The sequence below is a fragment of the Colossoma macropomum genome, unplaced genomic scaffold (genome assembly GCF_904425465.1).
Source record: "Colossoma macropomum unplaced genomic scaffold, Colossoma_macropomum, whole genome shotgun sequence".
Classification (NCBI taxonomy): Eukaryota; Metazoa; Chordata; class Actinopteri; order Characiformes; family Serrasalmidae; genus Colossoma; species Colossoma macropomum.
The window spans coordinates 449292-476131 of NW_023496024.1; the positions used below are offsets into that span (position 1 = coordinate 449292).

The window sequence follows — 26840 nt, forward strand, 5'->3', positions numbered from 1 at the left end:
ATTTTTAACTCTCAGAATTAAACAGGCTGACTCTTCACTACTGCAAAACTCAGTCCTGGGTTTTACAGTCATGAATATTTAACTGAACTGTAGGTGTAACTGATTGACCATCTACTGTAACACCAAACTATATAATTCTGGACCAACGTATGTACTGAAGACTGTTCTATTACTTCTATTATTATTATTTTTTGTATGTAGTTTAATTAGAAAGGCTGCTTGAAATAAAACATTTAATTTCTTAATCAAACGTTTACATTTCTTAATGTTTATGCTGCAATGGCAAGAAACACAGTGTATCAAAGGAAAAACATCACAAGCCCCAGAGTATACATGATACATTGCAAGCTATCTTGGATACATATTTAACTTTTGTGGCTGAAGATGGACATAGGAGGTACATAGGTTTCTTCTGTTTTTCTTTTCTTTTTTTATTTGTTCCCATCTCTCATTACATAGACCATTGCTTTTCACTCACTTATTCGCCCGACTCATCTCTCTGTTCTTCTGCTGATGCTTGATTCTGCATGGCCTGTGGACCACCTCAAACTTAAAAGGCCATAGTGCCAGACACCAACAGGTCCTCCTCAGTGGTGCTGTACTTAGTTTCCCACATAGAGAGCTTTCAACTAATGTACAGCACCAAATATTCATCTTCCTCAACCAGCTGGCTGTCAGCAGCCTGCCTTATTTATAAACCTCTGATAATAGCCAACCAGCCCCAGGAACTGTCTTACTTCCTTATAGGTCTTGGGTCAAAAAGAGGTTTGGTTTGAGGAAGCACTTGTCTGTTATACATGTGAAAGCCTAGATACTGTACCTCCACCTGTCCAAGTGCACACTTCTTTGAGTTAATCTTGGGTTCTGCCAGCCTTAAATGGGTATGTCCTGAAATGTTACAGCACATGCCATTACTAATCATAATTATACATGATCATGTCATCAAAATCTATCAATGAACTGTTAAAAAGGAGCCGGAGCATCGAATAAACCAAATGGAAGCATGACAAATTTGTACAAACCAAACCGTGTGGTGTATATTTTTTCTCATATATCACTATGAATGCTCAGCCTGTTTTAGTCTGTCTAGGTGCCAGCCAGGGGACTTTTATGAACCACATAGAAAAGCATTTCCCTGCAGTTTCTCTGTACCAAATGTTATTTAATTTGAATCCTTTAGTTTAGTTTGTTCCCACATCATTCATACAAGCTGTTCTTGATAAAAGAAAAATGCAGGTGTGACAATGCAACCCCTGACTTGAGCACCTGACCATCAGTCATTCTCACTTGGTCAATGGTGTGTTTCAGGGTTTTATTTTGTAACTAGTTTCTGCGAGGAATCTATACTAAGGCTGGTGGGAGGTGCCCCAGTGTACCTCGTTATAAATTCCCAATCACTTTCTGGTTCCTGGAGCAGGGGCAGGGGGGAAATGTGCAGGACAGGGGATACGTCAGGATGAGGGACAGATAGAAGATGTGTGAGGTAACAACTAATCACCTTTATTTGTCTGCAGAGTGCTCAAAAACTATGGTGAACCTGGTCTTCCTGATCGATGGCTCCTCCAGCATGAAAACCTCTGCTTTTAACAAGAACAAAAAGTTCATCTGGAATATTATGACACGACTTAAACACTCATCAATTCAGGTAAACACTCTCATTAACTATTTTCACCTTTGTCTTTTAAATTTCTCAAAAATTATTTTGAACTAATATGTTTCTTTTCATTCTTAAAATTATGGTAACCAATCTTGTTGTTCCTGTTAGAAGTACCAGTTACATATTTAACATATAAACTAACATTGACTTACACTCTAAGTACTCTAAACTAGAGTTGTGGTGCCATGATGGTAACATTCTACCAATTAGCTTAAGTTCATTATCAATTATTGCTTTTTTAAAGAAGTTGTCTCATGTATGTCTTAATAATTTGAAATCATGTTGGATGTACAGATTTGTTTGTATTGTAGTTTATCGACAATGTTTCTGTAACGTGTGACCAGAGAGCAGACGCTCGTGGATGTAAAAAAGTGATGAAGCTTTACTAGAGTTATTGTCGTTGGTACACAGGCACAGCAAAATACACTGAAGGTGATCAAACACAACAGGGCTAGGCAGATCAAAGTCCAGAGTACAGGCAAAAGTCCAAAACCAGATATCAATCCACCCAGGCAACAGTACAAAAGGGCAAATCCGAAAATCCAAGAAACAAATCCAGAAACACAAGGTCATAACAGGGGAGATCAAAAAACCAGAATGAACGCTCAGTAGTTTTTAAGAAAACAATACCTCGCAAAGGTCCTATGCTAAGCCTGGGCTAATATACTAAACTAAACAGATCACATGACATAAACACACAGGTGAGAGTGATCAGTATTCCGGAGAGCTAGAGTGGCGATTGGTTGCTGCTGCTCTTCCTGGTGTCATGTGATGAAGCGGAGGATTCTGGGAATCGTAGTTTGATGTCAGTGTGTGAGTGAATGTATAAGTCTGTCTGCCCTGTGATGGACAAGCAACCTGTCATAGGTGTGTCCTGCCTTCCACCCAATGACCACTGGGATAGGCTCCAGCTCCTCCGTGACCCAAGAGGGGCAGATTAGAAAATGTGTTTGTGTGTGAATTGTCCTAAAATGCCTATACTGAGAATAAAATTAAATATTAAGATAATAGTCTGAAACAATGTAATGCCCTTTCACACATGCATTTTTGCCTGAAAATTCATGTCAGTTAAACAAGAAGGAGCTCTGTATGAACAAATGCCAAAGTCAAAATCTCAATAAATACGATGAGGCAATTTACCATCTGGAGTATAAGTACAAGTACAGTTCCTGGGAAATTATCCAGAGGACTCATATGTGAACAGAAGCTGATACATTACCAGGAAATTCAAAGACGTTTAGATTGCATGCAGCAAAGCTAAATGTTTCTAATATAATTTCTTTGCAGTTGATTTTTCTAAGTTTAGTTTAGCCAGATAAAGAAAAAGAGGGAGTAATGACATGAGGCATTTGGATTCTAGGTTGGCAGGAGTACAAGTACATGTTCCCTTAAACATGTAACGTATTTGCCAATGTAGAGCAGCAGGAAGCAGACAATTTGTACTTTAATGAGTTTGTGTCTTGTTTGTCTATGTTTAGTTTGCTGCTGTCCAGTTTTCTGGAGTTCCCCGGATCGTTTTTGACTTTAATGATTACATGGATGGCACAGCTAAGAAAAAGCTTGATGAAGAGGAGCATATGAAGGATCTCACAAACACCCACCAGGCTATTGACTATGTTCTGTAAGTTATCTGCTCTCTAAAAATTGCTGTAAATCTTTAGGGGAAATCCTGCACTAATCTCGTAACATTGCACAAAGAGTCAGACACATGATCAGAAAACATGCTAGGGTCAAAATCAAATGATAACAAAACCTTAGAGACATCCAGAGAATGATGAAGGAATAAACACGGAACACAGGCAAAAACATAGTCAAAGATACAGACAAAAGCGTCAAGATACACAATAAGCAAGGACAGGAAAAAAGCTTGCTACACTCTGTAAACAGTGTGAGTGAGCAGACAGTCTATATAGGGGTCTGTGAATGATGAACAGATGTGGCTGATCAGTTTTCTGGTGAGGCTGATCTCTGAAGCAGTTTGTGATTGGTGAAAGATGTTGCATAATCTCCAGTTGGATTCTAGAAGTTGGAGTCCACAAGAGTAATCATCTGTACTACAGAACCGAAGGGTGGCATGACAAATGTACTGTTTTCCTTAAATATGACTGCCTTATTAAACAAAACTGATTGAACCCATCAGCTAAGCAGCAAAGTGTTAAATGAGTTGTATTGAGAGTGTCGGTCCCACTTTATATTAAGTGTCTCTAATAACTGTGTAGTAACACATGAATAACATATCCAACAGCAATGTAACTACTGATGATTTAGTCAGTGTTACACAAGCGCATCTTTTTGGTACACTACAGATCAGAAGTCTTTTCCAACAGTTAAAGGAAGTATGTTTTACATAACATTTCATTTATGTTTTACATAATTACTGTGGAATTACTGTGCTTTAACAAGGGGATCTAATCACATCACATTGATTATATCATTCTGTAATTACACTGTACATTTATAACAACTACACAAGAACTTTCCTGTAGTGCAGTGTTAAAGTTACACTTTAAAATAAGCAGAGGGTTCCTGTGTAGTTGTTATGTAGGTACTGTGTAATAATGGAGTGGTAATATAGACACCACTTTGGTGGTAATGCAGCACATTTAATTAATATTATAGAAGTTACATTTTAAGAAAGGAGTCATCTGCTGTACTGTCACATTACGGAATGGTTTAAAGCACTAGCAACATAAATGCCAACTAAATGTTAGGAAAGCTGGTAGATACAGTGTAAGTAATGTCTTAATGCGAATTATTACAGACTTCCTTTTACTGCTGGAAAAAACTGCTGTTCCAGTCTGATTACAATGCAATTACATTTGTTATTACCCTTGTGTAATTACATAAGAGTAGGCTGTTACAACTATTAAGATACACTTGTGTAATTACATGAGGTGTACTTCTGTAATACATCTGTAACAGTGACTAAATCCTTAGTAGTTATATTGTTGTTCACATGTAACTACACAGTTATTAGAGACAATATAAAGTGGGACCAGAGCATTAGATGACAGAAAATGCTAAACACTTGTGAAGAATTATTAAAGTTTGTGTGAATCTGTGCTTTTCTATGCATTATATATGTAAACTAAAATATATGAAGCTGGTTCATGTATGAGGTGTGTTTATGCTAAATGGGTTTTATTAAAACAGCATGGTTTGTGTTTCAGAGTAAACCTCTTTAATAGTGTTTCTTCTGGGGCAGAACCTGAGGCTACAAAAGCCCTGGTCATCATTACAGATGGAACTCCTACTGATTTTAACACTAAAGATGTTATAAAGAGGTGTGATGATCAACAGATCACTCGCTTTGTTATTGGGGTGAGTTGATTAAGGCAGGCGATTAAGGGAGCCAATCACACAAAGATTACTAACACACTGAGAGTGTAAAACTGTTCATCTGTCCATCCTTCTGTCTTTATAGTTTTCCACCTATACAACATAGTTGTGTCTTGTTTTTGACAGGTGGGAAATGTAGACATAAGAAAACTCAGGAGATTTGCCTCAGAGCCCAAAGATAAAAACACATTCCAGATTGAAGACTACAGTGGACTGGAAGGACTTTCTCATAGTTTGCAAACTAAGATCTACAACATTGAAGGTATCAGGAGATCCATAAATACAGAATATTCCAGCAAGGATCAGAATTTAGAATTTTTTGTCTCAGACTGAAGTCTTAACATTTGCCAGTGCTTTGAAGGCTTGTTACGAATTCTAGGACTTCAGTCAAATACTGTAAAACAATTTTTTGAAAAAAGCTGATGTCAGGTTTCATAATTAAATGTTTTTCTAAATTCAGGAGCTCAGTCTGCCTTCAGGAAAAAGTGGACTAAGGAATTATCTCACAGTGGATTCAGCACTGCCTATGATAAAGTATGGCCACATTCCAAATGTGCCTTGAACTGAACTATCTTTAAAATCCACAGAAATTAAACCAAACTAACACCTAAGATACACACATATAGTTTAGAATCTGATGGTACTATAATTAATGGTGGTTTAAATTGGAATGGAAATATAATTTGATAGTAAAAACAATGATCTTTTAACTTGATGGTACTATAAATTTATTGCACTATAGATTGATGGTAACAATGAAATGATGCTTTAATTTTATGGTACAATAATTTGAAGATAAATTAAGGATTATATATTTTTACACTATCATTTGACAGTACTTTAATTGTAGTCTAGTTTGATAGTACTATAATTTGATGGTTGAGTCCTGCTTCTGTTATTATGTGTTCTGAATATGAGTTGAACAGGTATGGGGATAGTGGGCAGCCTTGTCTTACTCCTTTGCTAATGTGGAACCTGTGTGTTTTTCTATTTTCTTTCCTGACTGTAGCTTGCTGATCACTGTAGAGGTTCCTCATTAGAACAATAAGATACTCTGGCATTCCCATTTTCCTGGGAACGTTACATAATTTTACATAGTCAACACATTCAAAGATTTTGCTATAATAGCAGTTGTTATATAAGAGACTTATACATAAGTCTCTAATCTGCATTGAATGACCTAGAGTATAAGTTTAATTAATTACATCTCATCATTTAAGAGCCTAGATAACCATTGTATTTTTTCTGATGTAGTGTCATGCAAAGTAAATCTACTTTCCACTTTCCACTCTCTTGCTTAGCTGGTTGGTTGCCCCCTCCTCTCAATTAAATGCTGGTGTAGGGTTAATCTGCTTGACTTAGATGGTATCAGGATGCGGTAGTGTTTGTTATGCAGATCCATTGGAGTAGCCTAGCAAACTAGTTATTGCAATATGGTTTGGGTGGCCCAATTACATTTTTAACCCTACCCCATTGTTTTTTAAAGTGTCTCCTTGCCCCTTGGAACTGAGCTACAGGGAAATGGGACCCTCAAATAAAAAGAGCATAACTTCATTAACAGGCTACTAAGCTCCTCACTGCTGGGCTTAAGTTACATTTAGGGAATCATATGCCTTCAAAGGGGGGGGGGGATTATTTATAATCACCCTCTCCTAATTCTTGAGTGTTATGAAGCTGAAGTCAGATATTCACCAGCTTCTTGTTCAAATTTTCCTGTTCAAGAAATTTAGCTGGCTAGCTACTGAGACATCAGCATATTCCTAGTGATTTTTCATGCTTGTTATGAAGAAAAGGACCATAATGCACTGAAGCAGCATTAACTAAGATAACACAACAGTTATTGTAATTTTTTAACAGAGAAAATACTCATGTGGGTTTGTTTGGTCACTTGCAAGACATCTTGACATTTGAAAAATGTTCCTCTGTGTGGAGGAACATGTAGCCCTAACACTTCACCCTACCCCTCTATCTCAACAAGAATCAGGATACCCTACCCCCCAGGTGTGATCATGCAAAATGGATTGGTAAGGCTTAGTGGTTGGGGTGAGGGGTGAAATGGTCCAGCTGAAAGTAGTTAATGATTTCCCTCTTACTGCTTATTTAGTTTCTCTTAACATTTTTCTTGTTTTTGATCTTACACTGCTCTCAATACTGTAAATCACAACATACTTTAGTCCCGCCTTTCCTCTGTCAGCATTATGGGCTCAGCCCTCCAGTGGTTTAGATCTCACTGATAGACAACACTGTATTACTAAAGATAAACACAAATCCTATACTGCCCCAAATACTCAAGGGGTGCCTAAGGGTTCTGTTCTTGTTCCCATCCTTTTTTGATTTATATGCTTCCAGTTGTTCAAATCATCCACCAGATTTATGTTAGCACTAGATCCACCACCAGTTTGCCACCTGGTCCTCTGATTGAATGTATGTTTGTGTTGAAGAACTGGTTGAACGTCAATTTTCTGAAAATCAGTGATTGATGGAGTTATTGTTAAGCCTGCTTAGTTAGTCCAAAAAAACTGGTGTATTATTTGACCATCTGCTTACTTTCACACTTCAACAAACCTGCATGTTTTTTTCTTCACAGTATTGCACGTCTTCGGCCCTTGCTGAAGTTAAAAGATGCTGAGACACTGTACCATTATTTTTATAAACTCTCAGCTTGATTATTGTAACTCATTTCCTAAGGTTCTCCCTGCAAACACCAAACAGGCAGAGCACATCATTCCTGTCTTATACCGGCTACACTGTCCTCCCCTTACTTCACATATTAAAGACAAGATATTTTGTTTAATTTTAAAGCTCTACATGGTCTGGCACCTCCATACTTACCTCAGCTCCTTCATCTGCACATCCCTTCACATGAACTCAGGTCTTCTGGCTCTGGGCTGTTGGTTCTCCCAGCTTAGACTAGTCTCTTAGGGTGGCAGGTTCTTTAGAGCTAAAGCCCCTGAGCTCTGGTACTCGCCCCATCACATTTGTGACTGCTCATCCATTTCCTCTTTTAAAACTGAACTGAAAACTGATCTCTTCACTCGGTACTGCTCTTCTACTCTAACCTCATAGCCTTGTTGTATGTTCTCTCACTTCTGTCCTTTTTATTTTATTCCTTTGTTTTGTATTATCTTTCCCTTTTATTGTCTTTGTTTTGCCATTTCCTTATGATCTTCTAATTACAATTTTCTTCTGCTACTTTGTTATTATTGTGCATGTGTGTTGTGTTGTTTGCTTTTCTTTACATTGCCCCTCTTGTTTTGTTTTCTTTATATTACTCTTGTGTTTCATAATTTGACTGTTTTGCTGATCTGGATTGTGTTTGGATGTTCTGTAAAACTGTAAATGTATTCTTAATCTTATTCTTCTTATTATTATCTGATTTATTTTGTGGATAGCTGGCCTATCTTCATACAGAATGTGTCTTCTATGATAATTGATTCAAAAAGTCACTTGTATGAAGATGAATCTGTTTTACATTGTTAACTGCTGTGTATATAGATCTGAACATTTGTTCAGTAAAATAATGAGTTCTCGCTCTTTCTACTTCAATTCACTTTTAATTTCTTTCTTTTCTGAAAATAAATTAAGAAACCATATAAGTTTTTTAACCATATAAGTCTCACCACTCTGATATATTATAGAAATGTAAACACTACTCTTTTGTTTGGACTTTTTTGTTCTACTTCTTTACTACTACCTACTAACACTAATGCTAAAATATTGTTACCACCACAATGACTAGTATTATTCCATGCTAAAGACATGTTAGTACTGACATAAAATGCAGTCATACATAGCAACATGATGTACAAACATATACTGCTTTTGCATATAATGCCTGTTTTGCTCTGGACTGCAGGATGTTCTGGTTTTGGGCGCAGCTGAATCAAATGAATGGAGTGGAATGCTTTATGAAGATATGAGATCTGGAGATGGAACCAGAGAAATCAAAGACCCAAAGCTGAAGAATGAGTCTTACATGGGTATTTATTAGACTGTATATTTACATTTGACTGGCTGTTTAGTTGTGTTTGCTTGGGTTATTTTGTGTTTATGTTATTGTTTTTTTGTTGTTGTGACAAGGTTTAGAGATGTTAATAGATGTGTGGTTAATATTAGTGTAATATTTGTTAATATTTCTGATGTATTTAGGTTACTCTGTAGCAGTTGGAGAAAAAGATGGAATCTCTCTTTTGTTCTCTGGAACTCCAAGGTTCAATCACAGTGGTCAGGTGACTCTCTTCAATAAACATGAGAAGACATGGGAAGTCACCACCCATGTCAGTGGAGAACAGGCCAGTACCAACCTCTAAAAGCACGTTTTTATTATTTATTCTAGAGTCAGAAGCGCTGATCAATAACCTTAGTCTTGGGCATCAAGAACTGTTATCACTAGCTGCAAATCATCAGTGCAAATATAAAATGGTATATTTTAGTAAGACAGACTATAATGAGAGCATATGTAGAGAGAATAAAACTGGGCCTAAAATGGATCCCTGTGGTACCCCACATGTGATAGATGCCATGTAGGAACAACCTTTTGAACAGGAGAGAAAGTGCTTTATTGCAGCATAATTACTGGGTCCTAAATCACTTTTGAAGATACTTCAAAAGATTTTTATAATGAAAAAAATGACAAAAATGTAAAAGCAACTTCTAAGATTGAACTTTGCAGGTGTGGCTGCAGATTATTTTTGAGAAACTGAAAATGAGTCTCCTGAAAAGAATGAGTGGACACACTTATTTTTTATCAGGATACAGCTGGATTTCACAAGGCGAAGGCTGCCACAGTTCAGAACCGGTCAAATGCTATTGCTTTTGTCAAGGCCTTGTAGGGCCAGAGTACAGCAACGCCACCCCACCCACACACACACATACACAATATTTATTTTAGTGTTGCATTCGAAGTGTGTTTGTGTGTTACCAAAGAGCAATAAATATTCATTAACAAAAAAGGAGTGGAGACATTAAACACTCAACCATCTGATATTAGATTTAGTTGCTGAGGCTTCTGTGTTCTTTTCTATTAAATATGTTTTCAGCCTTTTTGATTAGCTTGTAATTAATGGCTGTTTTGACTAGAACTTGATCAATAGTAGATTAATAGAGTGAGAAGACTGATGAGAAGATTCAATAATTGAAGAGGGCAGGGTATTACAACATTGAGCACTATGGCCCAATGGTTTGACAGATAACACAGATGTTTATAATTCATGACTGTATGGTATTGTGTGTTCGGCACACAATAAACTGAGCAACATTACAAGAATCTACAAGAATTCATAATGCTTTGAAAGTAGTTTTAGATGGACAAATAATCATGTATATTAAAATAAAATCAACATCAACGACTAAATGGTTACCTGACCCAAAATGAGACAAAAAAAATTCTTACTGAATTTAGGAAGCTTATGAACAAGTGCACAAATGAGTACACAAGAGCTATTAACTCCCCAGCTGAATTCAGACCATAAACAATTCCTCTGCAGGTCGGCTCATACTTTGGTGCATCTCTCTGTTTGTTGGACATGGACTCGGATGGTGACACCGACTTTGTTGTGGTTGGAGCTCCTCTGTACTACCAGGCTCAGCCACAGAGAGAAGGCAGGATGTACGTCTACAAGCTCACAAATGAGGTACAGCACAGTCTTCCTCTACAGCTACACTCCAGTTAGCCAGTCAGATGCAGTTAAAGGTATTCAGTATCCAAAAGGCCAGTCAAACTCTCATCCCCCCTCAACAATCTGTGTGAGCGTGAATAACCAGCCCGTGGTTCCACAGCCGGAACGGAATCCACATTGTTCCTCATCAGTCTGAGGTTCGACTATCAGTTGGAGTCTTCTTTCCAGCACCTTGGCATAAACTTTGCCAGGAAGGCTGAGCAGTGTGATACCCCGGTGGTTGGCACACACTCTCTGATCCCCTTTCTTAAAAATAGAGACCACCACCCTGGTCTGCCAGTCCAAGAGTACTGTTCCTGAGGTCCATATGACATTGTAGAGGCATGTCAGCCACAACAGTCCCACAACATCCAAAGCCTTAAGCATTTCTGGGTGAATCTTATCCACCCCTGGTGCCTTGCTGCTGAGGAGCTTGCCAATTACCTCAATAACCTCCACCAGGGAAATGGAGCCTAACATGCCAGAAGCCTCTAGCCTCAGGCTCCTGTTAATCAGAGATTCTCCGCCTCCACCAAGTCCAGCTTGGGCAAAACAACCCCGACCGCTCCTGAGTCACCAGATGTTTGTCCAGAATCTCCTTGAAGCCAAGTCTTTTTCCATGGCCTCGCCAAACTCCTCCCATGCTCTGGATTTTGCTTCAGCCAATGCTGCTGCTGCCACCTTTTTTGCCCAGACCATGCTCTGTCTGTTGAGTCTGGAGTCCTCCAGGCCATCCAGTCCCTAAAGGCCTTCTTCATCTTGACAGAATCCCTTGCCACTGGTGTCCACCAGGAGGTTCTTGGGTTACTGCCCTGACATGCACCAACAAGCTTTTGGCCACAGCTACGCCTGGTGTGTTCCACAATGGAGGTTTTGAACAGGGTCCTTTCAGACTCCATGTCCCCAACCTCCTTCAGAATATGAGAAAAGCTCTCCTGGAGGTGGGAGTTGAAATCATTCTGAACAGGGGCCTCTGACAGTCGTTCCCAGCACACCCTCACTATTCGCTTGGGCCTCCCGGGTCTGACCATCAGTCTTCCCTGCCATCTGATCCATTTCACCACCAGATGGTGATCGGTTGACAGCTCAGCACCTCTCTTCACCCGAGTGTCCAAACCATATGTCCCAAGTCAGATGAAATGACAACAAATTCGATCATTGACCTTTGATCCAAGGAGCTCTGGTACCACATACACTGATGATCATCCTTGTGTTCGAACTTGGTGTTAATTATGGACAATCCATGCCTACAATGGAAGTCCAAAAACAATTCACTATTCAAGTTTAGATCGGGCAGGCCATTCTTCCGAATCACCCTCTCCAGGTTTCCCAGTCAACATGAGCATTGAAATCTACCAGCAAGACTATTGAGTCTGTAAGCAGGGCCCTTTCCAGAACCCTGTCTGCTCGCTCCAAGAAGGGCAAATACTCTGAACTGCTGTTTGGTGCATAAGCATACACAACAGTCAGAGTTTTCCTCCCTGTGATTTTAAGGAATCAAGGAGTTTGGTTCCAGAGCCAACACTGTGGGTGAAGGTGAGCCCAACTATATCTCATTGATACCTCTCAACCTTCTGCACAAGCTGTGGTTCTTTCCCCCAGTGAGGTTATGTTCCATGACCAAGAGCCAGTTTCCGCCACAGGAGTTCATGTCGCCAAGGACCTCCCTGCCATTTCCCACCGCCTATACATAAATATTTTTCCTTTTCATTCAATATCAAAGCCAAATCAGCAGCTTCAGTGAGATGACAGGATAATTCAAACACTAAATCAAAAAGATTTTATTATTTATCATGATGCAAATTACATATTTTATCTAAACAGACATATTTAACAGCTGAGCTCTTTATTCAGTATAACCTGGGCAATGTCTCATTTACATATATTATGCAAAGTTAATTTGTAATACTACCAAATATGTGTGTGCAATTATGTTTCTATGTCTGTAGATGAAGTTAGTGAAGGAACTGGAGGTGGCTGACTGTGTTCAGGGCCAGTTTGCAGCAACTGTAACGTCTGTAGCAGATCTGAATGGAGATGAGCTGCAGGATGTAGCTGTTGGAGCTCCACTGGAGAACAATGGCAGAGGAGCTGTTTACATCTACCTTGGGAACCGCACACAGGGTATACGTCCACAGTACAGCCAGGTACTTCCCACAACCTTAATATAACACAGTATCTCTAACTCTAAACTACAATAAAAAACACACCAAGACCCCTGTACATCTAGATATGTTCACATCCCCAAAGCAGCACATAATGTAAACTCCTAAACCCAAACACAAGACTTGGTCTTATTTTCCTTTGTATTTAAGGACAGGCTAAAGGAAACCCATGTAGGGAACACAGCATTAGAGTGAGATTAGAGAAGTTTAGAAGATTGAAGCCAAGTTATTTTGCTGAATTCTGGATGATTTGGAAGGACATCATGGCCTGAACAGAAAGACGAGCCAGCACCCAGCTGCAGGAGCCAAGTTTTAAGATGTCAAGTTACTACTATGTTGAGTCATTACTTTTAAGGCTGACAACTACCAATGACTGCAGAAAGGTCATCAGCGGCTCTGATGATGATTTAGTTGAGTTACTGAGAAGCTTCTAGGAGCTTCTCAGTAACTGCCATGAGAGCCTTCTTGTCTGTTGTTGAAGACAACACATTTAAGGTGTTTGGAGAGGAAAAAAATGAAGTAATATGGAACATTAGTTGTGGATATTAAAGGTCTGTTGCAGGCTATTTCAGGATGACTACAATCTTGAAGGCAGTTGGTATGAGATATGATGTCAGAGAACTGTTAATGAAATAGATAATTGTGTACAGGACATGGTTCAGTGGACAGAATTACTAGATGTTAGTTACAGCTGTAGAATAGTAGCTGTAGAGAAAGAGCAGAGAATTATTGGAGATTAGAGATCATGAATAGACCACTGTTTGGAGGATTGGAGAATCTTGAAGGATGCAGGCAAAACGATGCATTTTAGGAAGATACTAGAAAATGCTCATTTAACCTAGGTGTGGGCAAAATGACAATATTTTATTCCAGTATCAATATCATGACAAACTTTGTGGAAATAATAAGCTCCAAAGCACACAGACCACATGCATGTTTAATTAAAATATAAAACTAATTATTATATTAAAACTTACAATTATTCTACTAATCTAGTGTTATTACCACTTGTTAAATGAACACAGTCCTGTGAGATTAGATTTAGTGCAATGAAGTGTTAAATAAAATGATTGCACTCATCACTTATTTATGATGGCATTATCTCTGATCTCGAAGTTAATCTGTATCGATGCATAGGGCAGTTGGTGATGTAAAACTGTTTGTATTTGTAGCGAATCCTGGCTCAGATGATTTCTGAGCAGCTGCAGCAGTTTGGTGTGGCGATCGATGGTGTCATGGACATGGAAGGAGATGGACTAACAGACATTGTCGTGGGAGCACGAGGGACTGTGATGCTGTTAAAGTAAGAACAACTACACAACAAAATAACAAACTATTTTAACAATTAAGCAACCAGCAAGTGAACCAACCACATAACTTTAACATAATAAAATAAACAACTGATTTATGCAGCTCATTTTGATAAGGTCTTACAAGAACTGGGACTACTGTGTGGTAAATGAGTGTAGAAAGAAATACTGTTGCTGGCATTCTACAAACAAAAACAGATCTAAATCAGTGTTACTTTTTCCCACACTGGGGAAAAAGGTCATTTAGACAGCCAACTATGTTGCAAGTCAAAGAACTACGAATTTTATGTTAACTGTATCTATAATGTGTTCCTGTGAAGTGTTTCTATAACACAGTTACTTACATCTGTGTTGTATCTGGTTCTTTCAGGGCTCAACCAGTTCTGTCTGTTTCTGCAAACCTCAGTTTTTCCCCCTCTGAAATCAGCCTGGACAACTTTGACTGCCTGGTAAAAACTGAGAACACAATACCTGTTGCTACCCTCAGTATCTGCTTCGGTGTGAAAGAGGACACCCACAGTACAGGTGTGCTAACCTGCAGTGTAGTTAAACAGTGAAAAGGCACACATGCTCACCTAGCAGTTCTCCATTATTGTGTTTTGTTCACTCATGAACTTTTGCTCTTCCTCTTAGGAGTAGTGAGACGTGGTCTGAATGTGTCATTCGAGCTCAGTGCTGATTCTGTGAAACAGTGGAGTAGAGCATTTTTCCAGCCGACAAACAATCAATCCAGGAATCTCCTTAATTCTGTGCTGCTGGACTCACATTGTTCCTGCTTCAACCAAACACTCTACATGGAGGTGCGTTAAAATCACATCTAACCCAGGAGTTCCCAAAACTGATCGCTGCACTCCCTAGCACACCTGTATTAGTCATATCCGCTTTCACTAACTGCATCTTCCCATTACATGATCCTCCAATTTGGGAGGCTGAAGGCTTGCACATGCTTCCTCCAAAACCAGAGCTGCTGGAAGTATAAACATAGAACCTGAATGTACTACTACAGCCCCTAGAACATTAAAGTACCACTAAAGCAGAGACTGTCATCTCTTTTGTAAAACCTTGTAAAAGCTAATTTCCTGATGAGGACACACCAGGCTGACATGGCAACAGTTTAATTCATAGTTTTATATGTAGGGCAAGAATACAATTCTCATTTTTGTTACAGGATGCATATAGTTTTTTACAACTGATATTCCACATGTATTTACCTAAAATGTTAATACCTCTTTTTTAAAAATATTAAATATGGTACTGAAAGCCCGTTCTCAGACTTAGAGGTGAACATTTAATAACTTTCAGAAGGCCATCACCATTTTGCTGAAAATTTTATTCAGTAGTTAACATTGATCTCATTTTTACCAGAAAGGGAACCTTAACACCCATCATCTACACCTCAATGCCAGACATGCATCCCCTCAAAGTATAGCTAGTAAAGTCTCTTGAGCGTAGCTCTCCCCTTTCTGTAACTTTTTTGTATCTGGTGCTAACAAAGGCTGGAATTCCCTTGATGATCTCAGACCTGGCCAACTGCATCTCTTGTCTTTCTGGTCTACATTAGCTGTTCTTACACTACAAAGCTTAGCAAAATGCCCTGCTGCCTTGAAATGGGTAGGACTGCAGGAGGAATCAGACTGAGGTTCCATGTTTGATCTCCACAAACACCTATTTGTCTGTTGTGTCTATCTTCTGTGCCACTCCTTCCAGTTCCACTCTTTCCAGAGTCAGCAAACCTGCACATTTTCAACAAACTGATCTCTTACAGCATCTTGAAAGGATTCAAGGATTTAACTGGGGGTCAAATCATGGGGGGGTCCATCATGACTTTCTCATTAACGTATATTGCTCAACTTTTACAAAGGAAACACTTAAGGGCATCCCACCAGAAGTTCCACAAATGGCAGCCTGATTTAACCACTGCATCTACATTTCATCCTCAGACAACAGCACCTTTTATGAAGTACAAGAAGAGGCATAACACCCCTTATGACCATCTCATTACGTGTACTGCTCAACTTCTCTCTCCTTAATGGTCTTTTAGTCACATTATCTTCCTGTTTCAGAAGTGTGTGAAGGACACCTCATCACCTGTGTTGATCCAGCTGAATTTCTCCCAGGCTGAGCAGCAGCCAAGCAGCTCCAATGCTGTTCTTAACATTGACAGCAGAACAGAGGCTTATGTGGAGGTGAGCCATCTATGAAACCAAGTTACCATCAATCTAGACATTAAAGGGAAGTTTGGCCAATTATTGATAAATGTAGGAAAATGAGAAAGGGTTCCAACAGGGATTCCAGTGAGTTTCAGATTCTTCCTGTAATTAGACATTCTTGTGAAATTTAAAGTGTCTTTTACTGATGCTAGCTTCAGTCTTCAAAGTGACTACCTGGGATAGTCAGTATAAATCTGTTGGGCATCTAGTAGAATCATCACACAAAGAAGGGCTTTTCCACCCACAATAGTAGAACATTTTTTAAATGTATCATTTCTGACCTGTCTATGACCTGTTTACTCTTGTGGTTCCAGGTTCCCTTCCAAAGAAAATAGGAATCTGAGCTGTGTGGTGCATCTAGATCTTGTAAGATTCTCATCTGACTGAAACACACATGGGTAGATTTGGAGTTGGGCTTTATGAAACAGTGTGATGTATTTGTTGTTCACTTTCAGGAACAGCGCATTGCTGGTTGTGTATGCTGGGATGTCTTTGTAGTGACATGCCTGATGAATCCAGGCCCTTATCTGAAAGGGAGGAGCTCTAAAAGCCTCGAAAATAAATTGATTTTGGTTTCTAATTTTCATACTCTGTTATTATAAAAATAAACAATGCGAGACTGCATCCCCCATGATAAAGTCTGCTTATCTGTCTGTTGTTTCCATTACCCCTCCTCCCCCACCTCTAAAGTAAAAGTGTTTGATCCTCTGATGTGTACTTTTATCATGTAACCGATAAAGTTTTTGGCTATAGAGAGCAGTTAAATGTGAATGTCTGTGTATGTATGGCTGCCCTGTGATGGGCTGGCGACCTGTCCAGGGTGTTTCCTGCTTTCCGCAGGTGAGCGCTGGGATAGACTCCAGCCCCTCTAAGCGGCTTAGATGATGATGATGATGATGATGATGAGTGCAGTTAGTGGCTGTCTATAAATTCTAAACTGGTTAAAACAGAACCAACATCAGGAATTCAAAAATGAAATGACCGAACCAAGAGCGAAAGAGAGAGCAAAAAGAGGGCATGCAACTCCTGACCTTTTTCTTTCAGAAAACAGTCCTAAGTGCCAAAAAGTAAATGTATAGTAACAAGTGAACTAGTGAACAGTGCAGCAAGTAAGTATTAAAAGCAGTAATATTACAAACAGTTACACACTTATTATTTCAGATTTTCCTCTGTTTTACCGCGATCAGCTTTACAAATAAAACTCATAAAACACATACAGGTTCACTGATGGTTTTGATCTGCTTGATCTTATTGCGGCATTTGACACACCCTATCTTACTAGATAGACTAGAAAACCTTGTAGGAGTAACAGGAATATCTCTTTCCTGGTTCAGATCTTACCTCACTGATCACTATCAGTTTGTTATTATAAATGGTGAATCATCTGTTGTTACAAAAGTAAAGTATGGTGTTCCACAAGGCTCTGTTTTAGGACCTGTATTATTCACATTATATATGCTACCACTGGGCACCATTATCAGCAGAAAAGTTAGTTCATGCGTTTATTACCTCAAGGCTAGATTACTGTAATGCCCTGCTGGCTGGATGTTCCAGCAAAAGCCTTAACAAGCTTCAGTTAGTCCAGAACGCTGCAGTCAGAGTCTCACAAGAACCAGAAAGTTTGACCATATCAGCCCAGTTCTATCACTGTTTACCAGTTAAATTCTGCATTCAGGTACATTTCTTTTTCTGACATAGAAATTTCTTTTACTGACATATAAAGCTTGGAACTATTTTAGCTATTTTAGACCTGGAACCTACACTAGAGTTTTGTTTGTGGACTTCAGCTTGGCATTCAACACTATAATGCCAGAGCTCCTGCACGTCAAACTGTCCCAGCTGTGGTTGCCAGATCCCATCTAGGCAGAAAAAGGAGTATTTTGAGATTGAACAAAAGAGGTCAGAAAGCCTAGAAATAAAGATATAGAAATAAGACGTACATAAGTGTAATACAGTGTATTCCCATATGTGCTAGATTAGTGCTTCACAAAGAGAAAGATCTTCATTTGGGTGTTTGAAGATGGTGAGGAACCATGTGTTCTGAAGGATACTGGGTTAAGCTGAGCTGTACTTGAAGCTTGAAGGGTTTTGACCATTGCCATCAGGTAGGGAGGGGCTTGGACTTTGAGACAGGCTGATGACCTCCAGTAAAAACAGTGATGTGGTTCATTGGCCTCAAACTAAGCAAAGTAAATTGCAGTTTCAGACAGAGACAGATTTGGTTCTTGGGCTATGAATGTTTATAAAAAGTGAAAAAGTGTAAATAAACCTACAGAAAATACAGCACAGGGCGTTTTTGTTTGAGTTTGATGAATTATTTTTTCTTTCAGCAAGACAAGCATTAATAACACTGCTGTCCTACAGAAGACAGCAAAGACGTTCTTAACCTTTGAATGTAACTTAATGTAAATAGTTTTTAACCCAAGTGATTTTGGAACATTTTTATTGGTCTACTCATCATTAAATTTCCAAACTATGCAAAGAGTAGCTGCCATGTTCAAATGATGTAGAAGAATATAAACTGACAAACATTGAGATTTGTTTTTTTTACATAGTGAAGACATGCAGGTCTATGTGTTTAACCGGCTTGACCGGTTGACCCTGCAGATGGTCTGTTCTCGCTTTGCCCAACTGGATGCCCATCTGGACGACTATTTTAGAGTTTGTTCCACCACCTGGGCTCCACGACAGAGAAGGGTCTTGATGCTTGTCTTTCACATGTCTTGAAGAATGAAGGGTCAAGCTGGCTGAGCTGTTGACCATCAAGAATATAGCTAATGACCACCAAAAGCCAGCTACTAACAAAAGCTGATAAACTCCCCACTGAAGCTGGCAGCTGATTGGTTACTGCGTTGTTGGTTCTATATAGGGTTGATCTGCCACTTAGAAGGTGGTTGTATTCTGCTGCCAGTTCTCTGTTTAGATTTTCTGCACATCTTTAGCTTCAAACTACAACACACTTAACTCTCATTACTCAGAGTTGTCCCCACCCAGCTGGCCTGATTCTGTGCCCACTTGGGTGCCCCTCAGTCTGTCCACATCACTATAGAGAAAGAGAAAGTAAGAGGAGCTGCTGTGATTCTCTAGTGTTGTACAGCTGGAAAAACGTCAGAAGCACAGTATGTTAAAGTTTGGACTTAACAGGTTCTCTGTTGTTTTATAAGTTCAGGGAAATGTGTGGACATGTCAAAACGTGCAGAGAGGCAGGATTGAAAATGTGAGTGCGCAGCTATTACACACTGAACGGTAAGAGCAACAGCGCATTCAGAGCCGAGACAAAGGAGCCATTCACTCACAGTAAAAAGCTTTAAATGGCCCAATGTCCTGTCAGTGAACACAAACAATTAGTATTATTTTCATAGTGCAAGTTTAGAGGTTAGGGTTTGGGACAGACTCCAACAGAAAGAACCCTATAAATGATGATTTTTGTACAGCATTTATTTATTTATTACTATTTTTATTAATGCTTTGTCTTTAAATAGACCAGAACGGCATCCTTGTAAACATCTAAGCTCTGAAAACTTCATTGTTTTTTTTAAAATAGTGTTTTTACTGTAGGAGTGCAGTTTGAGCTAACTCAGCAGAATGCTCCATACATACGTGATGTCACAAATCACCATTGATTACCGCATCTCGGCTCTGTGCCTCCCTCTGTTGGCTGGCCCTGGTATTGCATGCGACCCAGCCCTGAGTTGTTCTCATAAGATTTAATACATTTATTCATTATTTAATTCTGATACTTACATCTCCCTTTACTGAACTGAAATAAAGGTGAAAATCCTTGTTGGTTGAAAATGTATTGTTTATTGAATGCAGTCAATCTGAAATGCATTTAATGACACTAAAGTTTCTATTGTTGAGACTCATGAATAGTTTTATATAAAAGCTAATTCTAATCAAGACTGTTATGATAGCTGTGAATATTTCAGCTGGTGGTGAGATTGACAGTTCAGCTGATTCATGGAAAGAATGTTTTTAACCCTCAATAACCGTTTAATGCCACATTCCTAATGTAGCACATGTTTAATGCTAATAATCGGCATAAAACACAACACATGCTGGGGTGGGTTGAGCCCCCCACTAAAGGGGCAAGATGACCCCTCCTACCCGGGGTACCCACAGAAATAACTTGTATGAATGTAAATCAACTAAGCCCCACATTTCTTTATAATCAAACAGATTGTCCATTTTTCATAAAAAAAAAACAAAAAAAAACGTCGCTTAAAGCCACCCTGGCAAATTAATTATTAATTCTTATAATAGTTTTAAAAATTAAATATTAGTTTAATTAATTGTATATTATTATTATTATTATTATTATTATTTCAACAGTACATGACTGAGATGCCCTTGAGCAAGGCACCTAACCCCAACTGCTCCCTGGGCGCCATGGATAGGGCTGCCCACCGCTCTGGTCAAGTGTGCTCACTGCCCCATAGTGTGTGTGTTCACTAGTGTGTATGTGGTGTTTCACTGCACAGATGGGTTAAAGGCAGAGGTGAAATTTCCCCGTTGTGGGACTAATAAAGCTCTGAAATGTTGGTCGCTTGTCTCCGTGTGAGCAGCTTCACGAACCGATTCCTCAAAGTCGCACCTAAAACCACACACAGTCACAACCACCGCTCCACATTAGCGGCAGCGGCGTCGTGTATTTTGAATGTACTGCAATAATTACTTTATATAAATATTTGTATTTTAACCTTCAAAAGCATTTCAGCTGCATAAACTGCAGTGAATGCTGCATTTTGAATCTAAGCAGTATTTTAGCTACAGTATATCCTCAAGTACAATTCAAAGTTTATGTGTCATTACTGAAACTTACCTGCACCAAACACTGCTGATTTAAATGTTCAGTGTCTAAAATGTTATCGAAATTCAAAATGAAAAAAATGTAAAAGATTTAAATCTGACTCAACTTTTGATTTGCAATTTGATCCACTTAAATAAGACGTTTTCTTTTCTACACTTTCATTTTTTAAACTAATATTTTAGATGATCTATTGAACCTTCAAGACTGCTAATGTCTGTCGATTACCGAACCTCCGTCATCAAGCTAACTAGCTATATCAGTATACAGGTAGTATCAGTTTTTACAGGTAAGGTACGCTCAGTACTGTTAGGACAAGTATTGGCAAGTACATTTTAGTCACAGGTTAATTTAAAGTCCTTTCTCTATATTAAAGTGGTTTGTATTTCTAACCATAATTTAGAGCAAATTAAAAACACAATTAATCAGATGTGCATGGACACAGTGTTTATGGAGCTATTGACGTTCTACTGTCTGGCGGTGTCTATTGTTAGCATGAACAATTAAAATATGTATTTAAATGCACTGAAACGCTTTAGAGGAAAACAGAGGCGTGTGCATGGATGTAGGCGTGGTCTAGAAGTGCATGATTTTTCTTCTGACTGAAAAATTTGTCTCAGTTCTGTGGTATTAGCACAAAATAGCGGTACATTAAATGTCACCCAAACTGTAAAAGAACAGGTGTCCGTCACTCTCTGTGATCGGACTGTCATGAACATGCAAGTCTTCGCTGACTAAAGTAGTCCGATCAAATGTTATTAGCGCCGAAAAGACGAATATCGAAAATAAAACTAACTTTACCGTGGTGCGTCAGTAGGGGCTGCGTTTCACGTGCAGTGTGAGCGCCCATGTCACGTCATGTCAGACGGACCGGGTGTTTTCGTACAGTATGAGTATCTAAATCAGGCTTTGGCCGAACACAAGGGGCGATCCAAATGTACAGTGTGGGTCACCAAGGAACAAGATTTCTAAAAACGCACCTTGTATACGAGGCTGCGCTCTCAGAGCCGCCGTACCGTACTATCAAAGCCGCACTCTCAGAGCCGCACTCTCAGAGCCGCACTCTGAGCCGCACTCTCAGAACTGCACTCTCAGAGCCGGATCTGAAGTGACACAATGGTCGAGAGGCTACCACATTGCGGTTTACTACCCTGAGGGCACTGAAGGCAGTGCATCATGTTTTTAAGAACGCTGAGACTCTGAGTCCCAAAAGGCTCCTTACTCCCTCCATAGTGCACTGTGTGAGTTATGACGTTTGGATTTCTACACGAAAACAGTTCAGTATATACGCTGTAGGGAGGCGACACTGGGTCGTTATTTAAAGATCTCTGAAGGGCACTACATAGGGAGCAGGGAGCCGTTTAAGATTCAGCCTTAGTGATCATGAAGTAAAGGCAGTTTGCTGTGCGGCTGAGCTGGAGAGATTGGCTGTGTGAACAAGCGCTGATTTACACCTGTGGATGCTTAATGGCAGCCCACACCACCTAAATATAGTTTAGAACTGAAAGAATCAAATATGTTACCATAAATACGAATAATTCCTCTGTTAAAACGGTTTCTCTCATCTAACACGACTAACGTTGTAGAACTTCAATCCACCTTTTACTCCTGAGAGCTGAAACAGCGGCTGCAGATCCTGCACAGAGACGCAGGAAGCTGAAAGTGCGAGGGCTAAAATTGCGGCGCTGCGGCTCTGCAGATGGATACTACTGGCTTCATTCACAATAAAGCAGCCTAAATATAAAATTACTGCATTCATACAGTTTATCACTCTATGTATTTTTTTTTAAACTAACAGGCAGCCAAATCATCACAGTGGTCAGCTTAGCTGATAAGTGGAATTTAATACATTTATAAAATGATCATTTCTACGAAACCAGCAGTCAAGAAACAAAATTCAAAATCTGTTTTGTTGTTTGTTCTACCTTTTTGAAACATACAGAGAAACGCCCACATTACAAAATCTAATACATTAAATATTTTAATGTCTTATATACTACAGCGTATTGATCCAGAGTTCAGCTGCATTAACCAAGGCAATGACCTTATCAGTTATTTTAAGATGCTGCATTAGAATGACTTCGTTGTTGGTGTTCATGTTGTGATATTGACCCTGAGTGGACAGCTGCTGATAAATACTGTATTCCTTCAGAGAAATCTGTCTTTCTGCAAACCTGAAATGTTCTGAACGCTGAAGGTGCTCCTGCCTCCCAATCCAGGCTGGAGGTACGCTGAGAGAAACACCTCCCTTTCCCTCTGTTATTGTGGGTTGGGTTTGTAGATGGAAGTTGCTGCCAAAAGAGCTCAGTTCACCAGCTGTTCATGATAATAAAGTTTCTAATATAGAGAACGAGAGTAAAGTTTATGGTGCTTAAGAAAAGTTTTATTTTAAGTTTGTTTGTATTTGTATTCTGGCTAATTTGGCCTTGGACTCTTTGGTAAGTTGGGAATGTGGTGCACACAGAAGAAGCAAATCAGAAGACAGATGGAGAGGTGGAGAGATGGAGGGATGGAGAAATCTCTCCTTCTGCTGCTCTACACAGCTACATGGGGTAAAAATATCTTTTCTCTAAAATCGCTCTTAAACCTGTCTGTGTAAATCTAAACTCTGCTGGACTTAGTTCACCTTTCTTTAAGTGCCTCTTATTGGCTCATTATCTCTCTCTGGTGTTCCAGCTGTGTCGGTATCAGACGGGTTCAACATCGATGTAACAAACCCAGAGAGGTTCTCGGGGAGTGAAGAGGATTTTTTCGGTTATCGGGTTCTACAGTATCAGTCTGACACAAGCAAACAGTGAGTACACGCCTGATCATCAGTGTCATCCAATAGAATCACACCATATCATATTGTATTGAACTGCATCACAGCTTATTGTATTATAACAAACTGACTCTTAAAGTATCTTATCTTATATAATCGAATTGCAGAGTATCGTATTGTATTGAACTGAATCTCAGAGTACTGTATTGTATTTTAACGCCGATGTAGAAGAAGTTATGTAAAACTGCATGCAGAGCAAAATAGTATTTTGTTTTGAAAACCTTTGAATACTTTGAATTGAATATGTTATTATATTGAACTGAATCATATATCGTATTGTACCAAATTGAATCACATTGTATTGTGTTGTAGAGAACTGAATCGCAGGGGATTTATATTGAACTGAATTAAATCACAGGTTATCACATTAAATTGTAGGGTATCAAATTGTATCTAAATGAATCAAAGCATGTCATTTTGTATTAAGATGTATTGCAGATTATCTTGTATCAAATTAAATCACAGGATATCATGTTGTCTGTAGCGTATCAAATTTTATCATTTTGTGTCAAACTACATCATTGTATTTTGATTATCATGTTAACTTTTGACTACAGCTTTAGATCAAACACTATGAAGCAAAACTTTGTCTCAAGTATTCAACTTTTATTATGTTAAACATGGAAAGATCTGAACAAAAGACACATATTGAGTTACGTTTTGTTGTACTGAAAACAGACACCACTGAACTGAATTCTGAATTTTGTGGATTGCTGTACCATGTATGAAAAAAAAAAACACTGAAGAATTACATAAAAAAGAAAAAAAACCCACTTATACTGGCAACATCAGTGTAAAAATGTCTTTCTGGCACTTTCCCACCAAAAACAATACATTTGGGCCGAAGACAAAAATGTGTTGGTGTCTCTGTTTAAAGGCAAAAATATCAGTGTTTCAGTGTATTGACAGGAAGATGATCTGATAACAGTGTGTTGTTGTTTTTACAGGATCATAGTCAGTGCTCCACTGAGACGAAGCACTAATGAAAAGGCATCAGGAGCAATTTACAGCTGCACACTCAATACAGCAACCTGCACTCTACTGTACCAGCAAGGTACTGATACACAAACAGAGCTCTACTGTACCAGCAAGGCACTGATACACAAACACAATCAGAGCTCTACTGTACCAGCAAGGCACTGATACACAAACACAATCAGAGCTCTACTGTACCAGCAACGTACTGATACACAAACACAAACAGAGCTCTACTGTACCAGCAAGGCACTGATACACACAAACAGAGCTCTACTGTACCAGCAAGGCACTGATACACAAACACAAACAGAGCTCTACTGTACCAGCAAGGTACTGATACACAAACACAAACAGAGCTCTACTGTACCAGCAAGGCACTGATACACAAACAGAGCTCTACTGTACCAGCAAGGTACTGATACACAAACACAAACAGAGCTCTACTGTACCAGCAAGGTACTGATACACAAACACAAACAGAGCTCTACTGTACCAGCAAGGTACTGATACACAACACAAACAGAGCTCTACTGTACCAGCAAGGTACTGATACACAAACACAATCAGAGCTCTACTGTACCAGCAAGGTACTGATACACAAACACAAACAGAGCTCTACTGTACCAGCAAGGTACTGATACACAAACACAAACAGAGCTCTACTGTACCAGCAAGGCACTGATACACAAACAGAGCTCTACTGTACCAGCAAGGTACTGATACACAAACACAAACAGAGCTCTACTGTACCAGCAAGGTACTGATACACAAACACAAACAGAGCTCTACTGTACCAGCAAGGTACTGATACACAAACAGAGCTCTACTGTACCAGCAAGGCACTGATACACAAACACAAACAGAGCTCTACTGTACCAGCAAGGCACTGATACACAAACAGAGCTCTACTGTACCAGCAAAGTCTAGAAAGTAATGATCAAAGGGGAAATCGATAACAGCGTAATGTTAGCAGGTTCTCCGGTAAGTGAAAATATCTGAATACTTGTTGGAAAAGCACCTCTGTGGGCACACCAGCTACTGACACTGATCTGCAGTAAATCTAAGGCTGGTGGTGAAGTCGTCTCATGAAGGTCAGACACAATATTGCCACTGAGGCCTCAGGCACAGCTTTGAGTTTTCCATCTGGAGATTAACGTCAGAATTTATTCAGAGTACAGTTTGACATGTTCATCTACATTTTGGGCTAAAGTGAGACACCAGGACTTGTCTGTTAGGATTTGTGTATGCAGTATCTCATTGTACATGATATAAACCCAGCTAATCGGAAATATCCTCCACCCTCTTCCTGTAGGAAACAGGGTTTTATTTTGTGTTTAAAATATTTGAATTTCCAGAGGCTAGCGTATAAACCCAGTGTACCAGATCAATGTTTATTATGTATTACATATTATACATATAATATTATAAATTATGTAGTGAAGCACTTCAGCTTCTCTAGGTTTATGTTAAAGCACACATTTTTCCTGAATAGTGGACCAGGGTTTGAAAGATGAGGGCGTGATCAGCCGCTGGGCTGTTGCCCTGGCAGAATTGACTCCTGAAAGGCATTTTTCCGAGAAAACGACTGCCCACCTGTCCGGCCGGACACTGCTGGATGATTGATTGTAGAGCTCTCCGGCTACCCGCTTCAGACCAGTTACCCACAACCCAGTCACCACCACCTGCCTTGGACTGGCTGCCCACTCTACACTGAAGTCTCCTAACTATTACTACCTCCTAACTATTACTACTACTATTAATATTAGTAGAATAATAATTCTGTAGGTAGTTTGACCAGAGGAGGATGGGTCCCCCCATGTGAGCCTTGGTTCCTCCCAAGGTTTCTTCCTCAGCTCTGAGGGAGTTTTTCCTGGCTCACTCACCTGGAGGATTTAC

General features: G+C 39.3%; 1 protein-coding gene and 1 pseudogene across 2 annotated transcripts in view; both read left to right on the plus strand.

The window, feature by feature from the left end:
- Positions 1 to 17046, plus strand: part of LOC118804035 (integrin alpha-L-like) — a 40794-nt gene extending 23748 nt beyond the window's left edge. For both annotated transcript variants that reach the window (XM_036564641.1, XM_036564642.1), the window contains exons 18-32: positions 1515 to 1645; positions 3136 to 3278; positions 4828 to 4978; positions 5123 to 5258; positions 5457 to 5530; positions 8853 to 8976; positions 9146 to 9288; positions 10483 to 10629; positions 12603 to 12800; positions 13991 to 14121; positions 14499 to 14653; positions 14762 to 14928; positions 16192 to 16314; positions 16653 to 16704; positions 16794 to 17046. In XM_036564641.1, coding sequence (XP_036420534.1) covers positions 1515 to 1645; positions 3136 to 3278; positions 4828 to 4978; positions 5123 to 5258; positions 5457 to 5530; positions 8853 to 8976; positions 9146 to 9288; positions 10483 to 10629; positions 12603 to 12800; positions 13991 to 14121; positions 14499 to 14653; positions 14762 to 14928; positions 16192 to 16314; positions 16653 to 16673 — 1844 coding nt within the window. In that variant the 3' untranslated portion in view covers positions 16674 to 16704; positions 16794 to 17046. The remainder of the gene's footprint in view (positions 1 to 1514; positions 1646 to 3135; positions 3279 to 4827; positions 4979 to 5122; positions 5259 to 5456; positions 5531 to 8852; positions 8977 to 9145; positions 9289 to 10482; positions 10630 to 12602; positions 12801 to 13990; positions 14122 to 14498; positions 14654 to 14761; positions 14929 to 16191; positions 16315 to 16652; positions 16705 to 16793) is intronic.
- Positions 17047 to 23305: 6259 nt separating this feature from the next.
- Positions 23306 to 26840, plus strand: part of LOC118804042 — a 56792-nt pseudogene continuing 53257 nt past the window's right edge.